At 43.6% G+C, this 16598-nt stretch overlaps 1 protein-coding gene across 5 annotated transcripts in view; it reads left to right on the top strand.

Annotated features, from left to right (window-relative positions):
- PDE1C (phosphodiesterase 1C) overlaps positions 1-16598 on the top strand; it is a 594246-nt gene that overhangs the window by 189763 nt on the left and 387885 nt on the right. For all 5 annotated transcript variants that reach the window (XM_081533589.1, XM_081533591.1, XM_081533590.1 and 2 more), the window contains one exon: positions 2671-2842. In XM_081533589.1, coding sequence (XP_081389715.1) covers positions 2671-2842 — 172 coding nt within the window. The remainder of the gene's footprint in view (positions 1-2670; positions 2843-16598) is intronic.

The raw sequence follows: 16598 nt of genomic DNA on the forward strand, positions 1-16598 counted from the left end.
AGAAGCCCGCACACCACAATAGAGAGTAGTCCCCCACTCACTGCAACTAGAAAAAAGCCCAGCAATGAAGGCCCAGCACAGCTGAAAATTGATAAAAAATTTTTTTTAAAGTTTAAAAAAAGATTGTTTTTGGATTCATGTGTGTCCTTGGTGAAGGTTCAGGAATCCTTGTGAGATGCTCCCTTCTGTGTGTGAAGTTCTTTTGATCTTAGCTGCAGAGACAGCCTTCAGCCACAGTAAACTGTGGTGATTTCTTATGTGGTGGGCTGTGGATGGCTGGTCAGGGAGACATTCCTGTGAGCATACGGGTCTGTTCTCTACCCCACCCATCACATGCATTTTGCTTTAGCTGAAACTGCTCCTTATTCCTCCACGCATACCTCCTCATGCCCCATAAAGAGTCTTTGCATGAATTACAAAAATGTCCTTCTTCTGCATGGATGGGGTAGGAAAAACCAACCACCTCTGCATGGACACAGTTCCATGGATGCATGACTTGGAGACCTGACATTATATCTGAGCAAAGATAAAGGTTTTCTTTCCTCTGAGAGGAGCGTAACCAGCACTGACCGATTGGGTAATTGGGTAATGATAATAGTCATGCCCTCGGTCTCTAAAAAATTACTTGCTCATAGACTTTTAAACTAATAACCACATTTTTATTATTTATTTTAAATATTTATTTGTATTTTTATAAATTTCAATTTTAGAATATTTTTAGATTTATAGAAAATTTGCAAAGATGGTACAAAGAGTTCCCATATACCCCTTTTCAGTTTCCCCTATTATTAAGCTCTTATATGAGTATGGTATGTTTGTCACAATTAATGAACCAAAATTGATAATACATTATTATTAACTAATGTACATGCTTCATTGAAATTTCCTTAGTTTTTCCTAATGTCCTTTCTGAGTTTCAGGAGCCCGTCAGGATACCACATTTAGTTATCAAATCTTCTTAGGTTCTTCTAGGTTGTTATAGTTTTCCAGACTTTCCTTGTATTTTGATAACCTTGCTAGTTTTGAGGAATACTGGTCAAACGTTTTGCTGAATGTCTGTCAGTTGAGATTTGTCTGGTGTTTTTCCTATAACTAGATAGTTTTAATAGGTTTTATGATTATTTAGGTCTGGCAAGGCCAGAGGATGACTGCCATCGAAAAGATAGTTTGTTAATCTTCACAGATCCCCCAAGAGGGAGTACATGTTTTACCACAGAGGCCACGCTGGAAGCACTGGGGTTGGTATGAGGCAGAGGGAGGAAGGAACACTGGGCAAGAGTCTTTATGTGGTTTCTGCAGTAAGGAATGGTTCTGCCAGGTAAGCAGGCTTAGGATTGGCTAGTCTGAATAATTTCAGTGGGCTCTGGGGCATAGGGCCTGTCCTTAGCTGTCTGGTACCTGTCTAGGGTCATCGGGGCAGGGGGATAGTGACTCAAGAAGTGGAAGCTTGGTAAGGGAAGTGTTGGGCTGTGGACTCTGGTTTGGTTGTTTTATATTGAAAAGCATGCCCCTGGGAAGGGGACTCTTCTTGGAGAATTGGGGTGGGGAGAGGTGAGGGAGGGAGGAGGCCAAGGCAGGGTGACTCAGGGATGTGATCTGGTTTTCTAGAACAGAGCATGTCTGGGATATGCATGTCATGCAGATGTTTTACAGAACAGTCTACAGAAGCTAGAAACATGCTTAATACATGGGGTTCTATATTGTGGGGAGAAAGACTATGGGGGTAAAGTGCCATTTTCATCCCATCATATCAAGGGTACCTGATATCGGTATAACTTAACATTATTCATATTGACCTTGACTACCTGGCTGATCAGACCCTAATTTGTGGCACTGTACCTACTTCATGTCTGCCTTTAATGTTCATCTCATATGTTTGGAGTGTTTCTAGGGTAGGATATTGATTAACATTCAGTGTAGTTTTCCTTGAATCTTGAGCTTCCAGAAGAATGAACCTGCCTATAGTGGGTTCTGGTTCTCTTTGGGGTGGGTGTCTCCATAGAATAGAGTCTTGAAACTTGGGTCTTAGGCAAGATAAATTCGTGGGGAGACTTGTGTCTGAACATCCTGCATGCATGCATGCTAAGTTGCTTCAGTCGTGTTCAACTCTTTGTGACCCCATGGACTGTAGGCTCCTCTGTCCATGGGATTCTCCAGGCAAGAATCCTGGAGGGGGTTGCCATGGTCTTCTCCAGAGGATCTTCCCAACCCAGGGACTGAACCTGCGTCTGTTACGTCTCCTGCGTTGGCAGGCGGGTTCTTTACCAGTAGTGCCACCTAACAAGATGTCTGAACAGCCTACTGTTCTCTAAAATGGTAGTCCTTTGTATACTTCCAATTGCTGATTAAACATATCAGTGAATACTGACAACTGTCAGGAGTTAGAGTTGATTACCGCTGAAATGAAACAGAATATATATTCGTAATACTTAGCTGTGCATTAAGATACTCAAGAGTATGAACCTATTTTTGAATATAAATTTAAAAAATCCTGGTTACTCCATAAGTTGCCTGACTAAAATCTTTTGGAGCCCTATGACGTTGGTGGAGATCATGAAAAGTATGTCAGTGTTCCTGCTCTGCTTTTGAAAATCCTGAGTTGGGCAAGGCAAGACATGGAGTTGGTTGGTAACTCACCTGCATCCCTTTATTTTTCCCCTCCTGCTTCAGGGTCTAAGTCGCAGAACTGTCTGTGGAACTCCCTCATCGATGGGCTCACGGGGAATGTCAAGGAGAAGCCACGGCCTACAATTGTCCATGACCCCCGGCCACCTGAGGAAATCCTTGCTGATGAGTTGCCTCAGCTCGATAGCCCGGACGCCTTGGTGAAAACGTCCTTCAGGTTTGGTGGATTGCAGCTCCGTTTGTTCCTTCTTGTTTGTTCGTGGAGTGATTTCAGTCCAGTTGGATGCATCGTCAGCGTGGCCAGAAAATTACCTCATTTCTTTGCACTTAATTAGAATTGATGAAGTAGTGTTGGAATTAGTGCTCACTGGACTTGTGGCTGGATTTCCTGAATGTAGTGAGGACTGTATCAGTAGTTAAGTTGCTGTTGGTACTTAATTGGTATTGGCATTGAAATGCGGAGGCAAAGGATTTACTGATATTGGCAATTTGAATGGGATTAATGAGTCTTTTACTTCAAAAGAGGTTGAAGCATGGAGATAAGCCCGCAGAGAAAAAGCACATGGTGGAAATGAATTCAGCCTGGTGCCTTTAGCGTCCCTTGCTGGGGGAAGATTTCTGATTGTGAGAGATGATTGTGAGGGCTGCGGGCTCCTGAAATGAAGTGGGGGATCTTCTTGTGTGGTTTCCCAGGTGGCTTTTGACTCTGTTCTTATTCACCATTTAGTTTTGCCTCTTCTCTCAAAAGTCTCTTGTGTTTTCTTTTTGTATCGTATTCCACTTTTGTCATAATGGTTCTCTTTACTGTCTCACCTGTATTAAATAAAAATAAGTCTGAGTATGGATGTGGTATAAAAGTGATTTTTTTCCTCAGTGGGTCTTTTCAACTCACTTTTGAAATACATAGTTGTCCTGGTATCAGAAATGAAGATTTAATGATTTTGCCAGCCTGCCTTCCTTCCCCCCTTCCCTTGTTATCCTAATTTTACTGCTTTCATTTTTCTTTTCCATTGTATAAGACTTTCATACCCTCCACATGGCTAGTAGAATGCATAAACTTCCGTTTTCTTCCCTCATAGACAAATCAGACAAGATTCGGAGTCCAGGAAATATATTTGAAAACTGTGCTCTCCTTTGCATGCAGGTGATGTGTGTAATCGCCCAGTAAAAGCCATTTCATTGTGTGAAGGTTCTTAGTGTGGATTGAATTATAGATGAGTTCTGAAAAGGAGTGATGAATAGGGGGTTGGATTTCTTTATATAACGTGACTGATGCAGTGGCGGGACCAGAATTGCAAGGCAAATGCTTTTCTTATTCCTCATAAGGGTTTGGTTACTGCATTGTGAGGTTTAAATAAAATAAAACCCACTCAAGTAGAGAGAATGAACCTGCAATTCCCTGCAAGTGACTATGGGGGAAGAGGGGAGGGTGAATGGCTCTTGTGGTCTGTGTGGTCCCATCTCCAAGCATCTCTGGTGGAGTCAGCCCCTTCGTATACTGTCTTCTGGTAGCTATGCCTTCCACCCCAAGCCAGGTTCATGGTCTTCTTCAATGAATAGCTGAAGAGTTGCTCTCATGAAGAGAACATCTTATTTGCTAACCCAACTCCATTACCATCATCCCTTCTCTTTGCTCTTTGCTCTTTAATAGAGAAACTGTACTGATGGCCATGAACTTCTTTTGAGCCACTAGTTATATTATGTGCCAAGGTCTCAGTTCCAGAAAGAGATTAAGTTATAAGTTTGTTAAGATCAAGATTCGCTTCTGGTTCCTTGTAGTGCTTTGGTGTGGTTGGTGTAGTGCTTGGTAAGCTTTTGGTGTGGTAGGCATATTTACACCTGTGTAAATATGCCAGTTGTTCAGCAGTGAGAGCCAGAAAGGTATTGGCATTCACTATTCACTTATTGGTCTCCTTAATACAACTCTGTGCTATCCTGGAACCATCCTTTCTTTCAAGGAAGATAGTTGATTCCAACAGCCATGTTAGAGGGTAAATATTCTTTAATGTAGTAGTGGTCCTTAACTGTGTTAGTCACGTCAGTTGTGAGATTTGTTGCAGATAAATTATTATAAGCCAAAGGTGGGAACAACTTGCTTATCGAGAAATAAATTTCAGCAGGATCAAGACTGCCCTTGTAATAATGCTGCTTGTTTTCTGTACGCCTTTGGATTTCAGAGGAGTGAGTTATAGCTGGATTGTAAATAATGCTGATAGGAATATAACCCTGTGTGTTCCCCCACCTCACCATTTACTCCAGAAGTGAAAAAACGTGAGAATTGCTGACTCCAATGTTAGTGAATCTCGGACATCTAGGAAGACTGGTGCGTTATACTCCTAAACTTCAGGGGTACAGCCATGATCAGTGCTCTCAACCCTAAGATAACTTAAGTATAGTCATTCCTTTGCTGAGGTTGAGGTGTTGGGTTCTTTTTTCGGACTCTGAAATTCAGAGCCTCTCAATCACCATGCCTTGTGTGTGTGCTTTGGACACACTTATACACAACCGCACACCCAGCTAAGGGATCCAGGAATGTGACTGTGAACATCCTGCCCTTTGCAGTTCTGCAGAGTTGTGTTGACTGTGGAGGAGCATGTGGTTCTCATGAGTTGGCATCATCTGCCCTCATAGCTTCCCTGCAGGAGTGTTACTACCGAGCAACATGGGGCAGGGAGTAACTTTGCTTACTCTCTTTTCTTTCTCCTTCTTCACACATGGAGGGAATTTGGAAATTTGGGGCCACAAAATATGGTCATTTTTTTTTTCTGCCTTGGCAAGGAAATGCCTGTTTATCAGTGCTGGAGTTGTTCCTGGGGGAATCAGACCAAGGGACCCTCAGTGCGACCCTGACGCTCAGCTACTTCCTCCTACAGGAGATGCTCTGTCCCAAGGGCACCTCTTCCATCAGCCTCTGTAACGAGTGTACGTGGTAGGTGGGGGCATCCTCCCCAGGCTGTGGCTGGGGACACACCTGTAGGCAGTGGTTGGCAGCCGCCTCCTGCTCCCCCACGCCTTTGAGTGATACACACGGTGTGAATTATATCAGACTTGGGTTTTGTGGCTCCAGGTGCAGACACTGTGGGCTCTGAAAGCTCATGAAGCCTCTGGCATGAAAAAGTCTGCTTTTAAGACCGAGACTTATGAAAAGAAGAAAGCGGGAACCATGCTAAATAAAAAGACTGCATTGTTTGGGAAAGTAGACACTCCTGGGAGCTGCACCTCAGATGCCTGTCTTCCTTGTTCCTCACCCCTTGTTCCTTTGAACCTTGTTCTACTCAGGGTTTTCTTAAAAGAGATGAGAGAATATGCTGAAACTGGAGCTTAAGAAAGACAAACTGGTCCAGCCAGTCTGATTAGTGACAGGAGCCTGAGGAATTACCACTAGAGGACCCAAGAGAACAGGAAAGAGCTGCCTGCTGAGCATCCTTTTTCTCCCCAGCTTCTAGTGTGCACATTTGCAAAGGTGGGACCTGGCCCAGATTGTACTGAAAGTCAAGGAAAGCAATGTTTGTTGAGCATCGACTGTGTCTAGGAACTGTACATTGTTTGCTCATTTAATCTTCTCAAATACAGACAAGGTGAGTATTGCTATTCTAGTTGTACAGGTCACGAAACTGAGTCTTAGAGAGATCAATTAACCTACCCAGAGCCATCCAGCAGGAGGCAGAGCTGGAAATTTCAATCCAGTCTGCCTGGTTCCAAAGCCTTACCCTCTCCAATGTGTTCTACTATCACCACGTCACCTTGACTTTCCTGCTTCTGGGTTTGCTCTTGGTGAAATAAAGATGGCATGATTGGCTCTACTAATTTGGATGTGCAATTTAGATATGTAGTGAGGCTTATCCTATGAGACTGACCCTGTTCTATTGCATTAAATCCTTTTTCTAGTCCAAATTTATATTTTTAATCCATTTATTCTTCTTGGGTAGGAGCCCTTTAAGGCAAACTTTGTGTCCAACAAATTCCTTGAGGGATCCTATTAAATGTAGATCCACATTCACTAGGTCTGGGTTGTAGCCTGTGAATCTAACAAGCTCCCGAGTAATGTGATTGTCCAAGGACCACCCTCTGAGGAGTGAGGGGTGGGCTTTGGAATACCACAGGCATGAATTTGCACACTGTCTTCTAAACTATGTGATTTGAGTTATGGTTTTGATTCTCACTTGCCTTATTTTACAAATGGAAATAGCGGAATAACAACATAATGGCCTTGGGCCCTATAGCTAGGATTAAGTGAATGATGAATAAGACAGACCCTAATTCCTTCTCTCTCCTAGTTTTCAAAACCCTCTTTAGGAGTGGATTGATCCTCCACACCTTGACCCCTTCTTCTGTGACTGGGCTATGCATGAGCCCCAGGCTGGGAATGTGGGCCTAGCAGGTACTTTGTGAGCAAGACTAGCCCCTGGTCTTGCCTTTGTGGGCAGTAGTGGAAATTCTGAAGCCAACCAGTGTATTGGCCATCTCAGCTATTAGCAATTACCTTGAATTATGTGACTCAACATAGGCAGAGTTGCCAGGTTTGGGGAATTTTGCATTTGGAAGAAGAGCATGTTCACTCCCTGGAGAATCACTGGGGGCTTGGTGAGCTTCTCTTCCCACAATGAATGGACTTATTTGGGTTCTGGCAAAAGTGTTCCTGATTCTATACATAGCTTATTGAGAATATGTTCCAGAGAGCAGAATTACATTGAGCCAACACCCTTGGCCACAGATGAGATTAAGGCCTTGTCAGATCCCATTTAATGGATTATGCTTTCATTGCAGAATTACATTTTTGAACTCATCCTCATTTTGGCTTTTGGCAGTCATTTTTCCACCAGGGGCTGTGGCCAAGAAGCCAGTTTCTGACTTGATTACTTTCAGGAAATGTGCAATCTGGCTGATGATACAGTGTGGCATGGGGTAGCGTCCCCTGTAGCTTTGGACCCCACCCTGGGATGAGTCATGGGTTAAAGTTCCCAATTAGCTCATAGGAAGTCTGCTCACATGTCTTCCTCTATCACCATATGTTGGTCACCCACTGGGAACTTCGGGGAACCCCAACTTCTATGACTTGTGCTGCCTCCTGGGAGATGACATTTTTCTTCTCTAGTCTTCACTAATCCTAAGCAGTAGACTCTTGGTCAAGTCTGTAAAGGGGAAAACTGAAAGAATGAATTCTGATTTTTTTTTAAAACTCAGTAGAGTTTCTGTTGCAACTTCGGCTTCCCACAAAGGAATATTGATATTTAGGCTTTTCTTTATAAGCAAGTTTTTATAGACAATTTTTTCAGTGTTGGAAATTGACAAAGCATATATTATGTAGACACTTTCATCTGCATTCTCCCTAGTCCTTCCATTGGTATTTTGGGAAAGAGGCAGTTTGTCTCTGTGGTGGCCTTATGAATACACCTTTCCCATCTCTGACCACAGGGAACGTGCTTCACCCATGTCCCTGGCTTCTGCATGAGGATATTTGTCCCTGTGATGGCTCCATCTGTGTTTCTCAAGGGCACTTTCAGCCAATGACTGAGAGTGCCAGGGGTCCTAAGGGTGACCATTCCTGGAAGACATGGGTCTCCTCTCACAGGGACATCTGCTTGAGAGCTCCCCAATGACCTCCGTGAACTTTCTTTAGAATTGCACTGTGATCTAAGAGGCTGCCACCCAGCCTTCCTCCTTCTCTACTTCATTGGGAGTCAGATCTGCATCTCGCCTTTCCCTACCTCCCTGGCTCCTTGCCCATTTTCTTTTTCAGGTGTTTCCCTCTGATAAATTCTTTGCATATCTAATCCTTCTTTGGCACTTGCTTCTTCGGTGGCCCCGGCTGACGCAGTCTCCTGCTATGCTGTGATCCTCAACTGGCCCACCACTGCCTGCTCTGTGCTATGGGCACAGCTTCCAGGCTACTGGCCTAGAAATCCTAGGCCATTTTCTCTACTTGATTTTATATTTTATATTTGATGCTGCATCTTCCCCATGGGCTCTAGTAGTGAGATGAACATGGGGCAGGCCACAATCTTTTTTCTAGTGTTTTGTACTTTCATTGCTTACTAGGGACTTTGTTAAAACACTGAGATTAACTAAAGAAACTACAGCCTAAGAAGGGAGCATTTAAAATTATACCCCAAATATAATTGTTTCATTTGTACAGGGAGATGATAAAGAATGTTGGACATTGTATAGATGGTTTGCCAGCCAGTGGACCACTCTCAGGGCTAACTTCCGCTTGAGAGCACATCCTTTTTCAAGCCAGACACTTTCTCATCAGTCTATTGGGGAAGCCAGGTTTTCATCGACACAAATGGTGCTCATCTGGGTGTTCTCAACCCCTCAGTATATGCCTAAATCAGAATAACCTTTGGCAGCACATTTAGCAAAGTGTCAGTCAGTCATCCTAGGATAATCCCACTGAGAGGAGTGGTGGGGAGAGGTGTCTTCAGAACTGTTTGGTGGGGGAGGGGGTGGGATCCTCCTGGAGCCTCGGTCTCCATCGCTCTGCCAGTGTGCAGTCTGGGTCAGCCTCCCATGCTTCCTGATGAGCAACAGGAACTTCTGTCATAGGTCACACAGAGACCTGAAGTGTGCAGGGAGTCCCTGAAGTTCTCTCTAAATGAAGGAAGGCCTTCCGTCTCTTCCGTCTCTCTCTGGCAGTGCTTTGTATCCCATTGAGGTCTGGTCATGATTCTCGGGTGCTTCTGGGTCAGATGGTGTGGTGTTTAGTCCTTGGCTACTTGGGCCCCATGTCAACCTCATGAGCTAACTTCCCAGTCATGATTTCAGGTAACTTCTGAGGTTCGGCCTCAGGAACTTGTGGGGACCTCTGGGGCCTGTCCAAACCACACAGAACCCAAGAGACAATTTCGGAAACTAAAACCCAGTCTTCCTCTACCTGACTCTGCCGGCCACAAATGTGAACCTTCTGCTGAATGGGTGGATGTCCTTCTAGAAAGAGAAGATGAAGTCTCACCCCTGCCTTGTCTGCCTTGGTTTCCCTTCTCCCTATAATCCCCCAAGTGTGAAAAACTGGGCCTCTGGCTCCCTGCATCTCTTACATTATAACCCCCTTCTCCCTGGGACCAGGCCTTGGGCTAAGTCTTGATGGCGGATAGGATAAAGAGACAGATTGACCTAACTGATATGGGCCCCTACCCTGGGAACTACCTCAAAAGCACCATATGTTATGCCTTACAAACTTTCAGTGATGAATGACTTTACCTAATTTTTCTGTGGTAAAATTTAAGTTCCTTAAATAAAAACAAAGCAAAACCCTTTGAAACTGTGCCCTGAAGTAATGCACATCCGGATATCCCTTGATTGGTGATTGGTCCCTGTCTTCGGCAGTGGGGGACCTTGGCTTACATTATGAACTTCATAATAATGTGACTGTGTGTTTTACTCTGTAGAAATTTTTGTTCCCATTTTCAGCCTGAGGGCAGGGTTTCTGCCCTTACTAGCAGGAAAGGAAAAATTTCTTTCTTGTTGAATCTTTCTCATAACAGATGCTCTCTTCCCATTCAAGTGTTCAGTGCATGTTCTGTAGTCATATCCCATGCCTGGTGCTGGAACCACACGAGGTGAACTGAACCAGTACATAGCCCCACCCTCTGGACCTCACAGGGATCAGTGACTACGTTGAATGGCACTTGGTGTAACCATGAAACAGGCAAGCCTGGAAAGGGTAAAGCTGAGGCCAAATATGGCAGGGCATTGTTTACCATCAGAAGAAGGTTCAGTTTTATTCCAGGTCGGAGAAGGCAATGGTATTCCACTCCAGTACTCTTGCCTGGAAAATCCCATGGATGGAGGAGCCTGGTAGGCTGCAGGCCATGGGGTTGCGAAGAGTTGGACAAGACTGAGCGACTTTACTTTCACTTTTCACTTTCGTGCATTGGAGAAGGAAATGGCAACCCACTCCAGTATTCTTGCCTGGAGAATCCCAGGGACGGGGGAGCCTGGTGGGCTGCCGTCTGTGGGGTCTCACAGAGTCGGACATGACTGAAGCGACTTAGCAGCAGCAGCAGCAGCAGCAGCAGCAGCAGCAGCAGCAGAGATCTTTGGAGGCTTTGGAGATCTTTGGGGAAGCAGAAAGAAAAGAGCATATTTTTTTCTGATTAAATTACAGTGTTAGAATTTATATTTTCATGCCTTGGTCCTCTTTACACAGCACATCAAAACTGACATTTCCTGGCCTGCAGCAGAGGTGGAATAATGGAGCTGGACTAATGGAGCTGGAAAACAGCATGGGATTTAAACACCTATGGAGGAAGGGCATGGAAAACCTGGGGAAGAAACTTTTGAAAATATGTTTTCCCTCATGGATATGAACAGGGACCAATTTTTTTCTATTACTTCTAAATGCAGTAGTAGCTAATGGTTATTGATTAGACATCCCCAAAACTGTAGTCTAGCTGTTCCCATTTATTGATTACTGTTAAGTACAGCTAGAGGTGAATTTGCTAAGATGAATTATTTCTAGACTCCAGAGGCCAGCTTGGTTGGGAAAGGATGGTTATTTGAACAAGAACTGCAGACATGCTTGTCTTCCTTTGGAAGAGGTGATGATTCCAGCTCAGGTGATGGGGTCAAATGTTTGAAGGCAGGCACACTGAAAACTGTCCAAGAGTGTAACTCGTGCATACTCTGCAAAGTCAGAAACAGGAAGATATGAATCAAATAGCAAACTTGGATTACGGATCCAAAACCTTGATCTGTTCATCAGTTTCATTGTTTGAAAATGATCCAGATTGAGAATTAGAAAAGGGATATATGAAGGGGGGCTGAATTACATTTATTAAATTTTTTGTTTCTTCATTGTTCTGCTAATTATTATCTTTGACCATGTCTGGCCGTGTCAGGGTTGAGTTTCCTTTGTCTTTAGGTTTCCATGGGTAGCACTGAATTGGGCTTTTGTGTCTAGCTCGAAGCCAACTGGTAGGTACCCATTAAATATATTGTTTTTCAAAAATGATTTTTGATAATTTTTAAACCTTCAGAGAAGTTGTAAAAATAGGAAAATGAACAGCGGTCTATTTTCCACCTAGAGTCGCTTGCTTGCTTGCTATCTAATCAGTCTATCATCTATTTATCTTTGTTTTTCTGAATCTTTTTACCCTAAAATGTAGGCATTGTGGCCTTTAGGCTTCAGCTTGTATTACTTAAGAATGAGACCATTTACTTACACAATATAATTACCAAATTCAGGAAGCTTAACTTTGATATAATACTATTTTCTGATATACAGCCCACATTCAGGTTTCACCAAGTGTTCCAATAATGTCTTTTATGGCAATCATTTTTCTCATCTAGAACACTTTCCTGAAGCACATGTTACATTGATTGTCATGACTCTTTAGTTTCATTTAATTTGAAGCAGTTTTTTAGTCTTTGTCTTTCATGGCATTAACATCTTGAAGCAAATGGCTCATGTGTTTTGCACTACAGAATGTTCCTCCATTTGGAAGTGTCTGATTGTTGCCTTGTGATATGATTCAGGTTATTCATGGTGACAGGACTACTATACAAGTGATGTAGATGTTGTGTCCTTCGTGCAGCAATAGGAAGAGGATTGTCAATTTTCCCATTGCTGGTGATGTTAACCTGGATTATTTCATTAAAGTTGTTTGCCCCAACATGTCCACAGTAAAGGTACCAGTCTGCTCTTTGTAGGTAATAAGTTATCTGTGAGGAGATAACTTTGATGTAGATGATCTCTTTATTTTATTAATTAATTAATTAATCTTTGGTTACTCTGGGTCTTTGTTGCTGTGTGAGGGCTTTCTCTAGTTGCAGCAAGAAGGGGCGACTCTTTGTTGTGGTGCATGGGCTTCTCATTGCGTGGCTCCTCTTGTTGTAGAGCACAGGATCTAGGCTTGTGGGCTTCAATAGGTGCAGCATGTGGACTCTAGAGGGAGAGCTCAGTAGTTGTGGTGCATGAGCTTAATTGCTCTGTGGAATGTGGAATCTTCCCAGATCAGGGATCGACCAGGGATGGACCCCATGTCCCCTGCGTTGGCAGGTGGATTCTTATCCAGTGCGCCACCAGGGAAGTGCAATGATCTCTTTCTTAAAAAACCTTTATGCGATAGTTTTCGCATCACTTGATGTTTCCTGCCTGAATCAATGATGATTTCTGACTCTGTTATTCTCTCTCTATTTATTAAATGGCACTTGATGGTAAATAAGAGTTTTCCCCTTCCTCTTTCTCTTGCTCCTTTTCTGTATTGTAGTATCAATATGGACTCTGGATTTTTCTTTCATCCAATGTTGCATGAGCCATTATATCTTCATCCTACCTGGAGCCCAGGGGGGCTGTTTGTGAGAGAAAGGACACAAAGGGGGTTGGTATGGGCAGTCCTTTAGTCTAAAATGCATCAACCCTAATAGGCAGAAATAAGTTTGACTTGGAATGTAAAGAAGTGTATCAGCAAATCCAAGTTCTGATCCCCTGTCCTGCCAGTAGGGACTCCATGGGGTCCTTTCATTTGATGGAAGGCTGTATTTTGACCTGAATCTGTTGGTGCCACTGGAATTACAAGAAATTGCAGCATGGTGAGAATGAAATTATTTTCACATCTATTTGCCATGAAGTGAGAGGACCAGATGCCATGATCTTAGATTTTGAATGTTGAGTTTTAAGCCAGGTTTTTCACTTCATGGCAAATAGATGGGGAAACAATGGAACAGTGACAGACTTTATTTTGGAGGGCTCCAAAATCACTGCAGATGGTGACTGCAGCCATGAAATTAAAAGATGCTTGCTCCTTGGAAGAAAAGCTGTGACCAACCTAGACAGCATATTAAAAAGCAGAGACATTACTTTGCCGACAAAGGTCCGTCTAGTCAAATCGATGGTTTTTCCAGTAGTCATGTATGGATGTGAGAGGTGGACCATAAGGAAAGCTGAGCGCCAAAGAATTGATGCTTTTAAACCGTGGTGTTGGAGAATACTCTTGAAGAGTCCCTTGGACAGCAAGGAGATCCAACCAGTCCATCCTAAAGGAAATCAGTCCGGAATATTCATTGGAAGGACTGATGCTGAAGCTGAAGCTCCAATACTTTGGCCATCTGATGTGAAGAACTGACTCATTGGAAAAGACCTTGATCCTGGGAAATACTGAAGGCAGGAGGAAAAGGGGATGACAGAGGATGAGATAGTTGGATGACATCACCAACTCGATGGACATGAGTTTGAGCAAGCTCTGGGAGTTGGTGATGGACAGGGAAGGCTAGTGTGCTGCAGTCCACAGGGTCGCAAAGAGTTGGACATGACTGATCTTCTGAACTGAACTGACAGTGACATGGAGTGTGTTGGGGGAGTCATTACTTAGCCATAAAAAGGAGTTTGAATATATTGTCTGGACTTCTAACTAGTCTCCAAGTCTTTCCTCTCCCCTTCTTTCTGCTATGTTGTGCTGCTCCTTGCTTTCAGCTTTTGTAGCCCAGCATCTGATGTGTATTCCAAACCCCATGGTCTGAAGAGTTGCCTGCATCTTATCACTGATGGGTATAGTGGGAATGCCTGAGCTCTGATTTTAATCCCAGCTCCATTCCTCATCTGCTCTGTGACCTTGAGCAGGCAATTTAAGCTGAGCCTCAATTTCCTCATCTGTTTAAAGGAATTAAATTGTTTCTTCAAGGGGTACATGTGAGAAGTCAAGGGGGCCGTGCTTGTCAAACAGTGTTACTATGTCTGGTATCAGCAAGTGCTTTATAGCAGTAGGTAATGTGCAGTTCGCTATAGGCCCTGTGTTGTGTGAAGAGGTTCACTTTTTCTGGCTGTCCCTCAGGTGTGTCCTTTAGTGCCCAAAAGCCGCTCTTGACACCGGGGACCTTTGAGGCACCCTCTCCCTCTAAGTGTCTATCATTTTCCTCTTAATCCTTGTCTAGTCACATCGTATGTAGTAACAGTAGCTAACCTGACTGTGTCAGGCACTTTTCTACATGCTATACATGCTGTGTATTAAATTTTCCCAATAACCTCAGGAGATTTTATAATTTTTATTGCTTTAATTTTACAGACGAAGAAACTGAGATGTAAAGAAGTTAACTTACTGAAGGTCATACCACCAGCTGGTAGGTCTGGGTGGGATTCAGAGCCATACATTCTGGCTCCAGAACCCACATATAACCACTAGACCACACTGCCTCCCTGGTCTAGCATGGAGTGGGTCTGGGTTCTCTGGTTTTATTGCTGGTGTGGATTTGCTTTCAGCTAGGCTCCTGCTTCTTGCCTACTTCCTAGTGAAGTGCCAGCATCAGCCTACTCTCTTCATTTCCTGCCGTTCCCTCATGCCTGGGGTTGACTCTTACTGCATCATCAGCTGGCCTGCTTGGGCTTCATTCCTTGCCTGTCCCTGCCTCCTGTAGTACATAGCTCAGCCTGAAAAATGTAGCTTTAACTGCTGGACTGGACAACTGGAAAGCTTAAGACTCACTGCTCTCCTGACTGTAAGCTCATATACTTGCTATCCATAGGCCTCTTCCGTGAGCTTGTCACCAGCATCCCCGGCAGTCTTTCCAGAGCTCTGTCTCTGGCAAGTGAACTGTGGTCCCCTGGTACGGGGACCCGGTAGAGGAAGATGGTTTAGAACTGGGACTTAGAATCAGGCAAAACTGAGTTTCTATCCCAATTCTGTCACTTACCACCTTGGGAAAGTTACTCAACTTCTCTTGGCCTCAGTTTTCTTTCTGCAAAATGAAAACAGTAGTGATGGGAGGATGAAATAAGAAAAGTATATGTAAAAACACTTAGCATAACAACTAGTGAAATCTGAGTAAGGTCGTAGTTTAGGTAACTGTATTGTGTCCATGTCAACTTCCTGACTGATAACACACTATGGTTGTGTAATATGTTATCATTAGTGGAAGCTGGGTGATGGGTACATGGGAACACTCTGCACTGTTTTTGCAACTTATTGTGTGTCTACAGTCATTTAAAAAAGCATTTAATGTAGTCTCAAATCTCAATTAATTGTAGTTTGTAAATTATCAATCACTAGATGTGTCCTTTAGTACTGAGAATTCAGTTATTTGACTGAAGCTCAACTTTTTGAGGGGTGGGTGTATGTGTGTGTGAGAGAGAGATCTAAGATAAAGTAAACCAGAAAAATTCTAAAATGATTTCCCCTTTCTAATGAATGACATCAGTGGCATCAGGAGCAACCACAGATGAATTCCCTGTGTGCTGTAGTTTCATTTTCTTCCAGTTGAAAACCTTGTCTTTTACTGCACTTAGTAATCTCTATTCTCTTCAGATTTATTATCTACTTTCTATTTCAGTGGTTCTTTATCCAAGCTGCACAGTATACTCATGACTGATTAAACCAGCATCCCCGGGGTGGGGCCCAGAGAGCTGTGTGATTTGAAAGCTTCTTTGGTTTTGTGGAGCACGGCAGTCCTGGGGACCACTTTTCTGCCTGCACTGTGGACTCCCCATTGGCCCCCTCTCCCTTCCCACCTTCTCCTACGTCCACATTGCCTTGGCATATGCTGCTTCCACAGGTCACCATTTTTCTAATGAGCATCAGGGCCTTTCCTGACCATGGTTGCCAGGTAGACTTTGCCCCCTTATCCTTATAGTGTTTAGTATTATAGTATCTGGAGTGGATGTTTGGAGTTCTGGAATCATCACTGAATGAGCTCTCCCACCCCTTGAGATGCCGTATGTCCGTGCCATTTTAGATAACTGAAGTGTCACCAAATGTCCCTTATGTTGTATTTCTCCAAAAGCCAGTTTGACAGAATGCAGGTGACGTGTGTGTTTTCTCTAGGGAATGTGATGGGTGGAAGTTTTCAGAAGGCTGCTGGGCACTGACTACTTTTGCTATGGTTTCAATGGCTGACGTGTTTTCACCACCTTCTGAGTAAACTCACTGTGGGACTTTGCCTCAATGTCTTAGTCACCAGTCCTTTATTCGTCTTTTGTAGGTTGAAGTTTTGTCATAAAAAGAATATACTTACCTTGTTGAACATTTGATGAAGGGTAAAGA

The sequence above is a fragment of the Giraffa tippelskirchi genome, chromosome 10 (genome assembly GCF_054371585.1).
Source record: "Giraffa tippelskirchi isolate mGirTip1 chromosome 10, T2T-mGirTip1v1.2.pri, whole genome shotgun sequence".
Taxonomy (NCBI): Eukaryota; Metazoa; Chordata; class Mammalia; order Artiodactyla; family Giraffidae; genus Giraffa; species Giraffa tippelskirchi.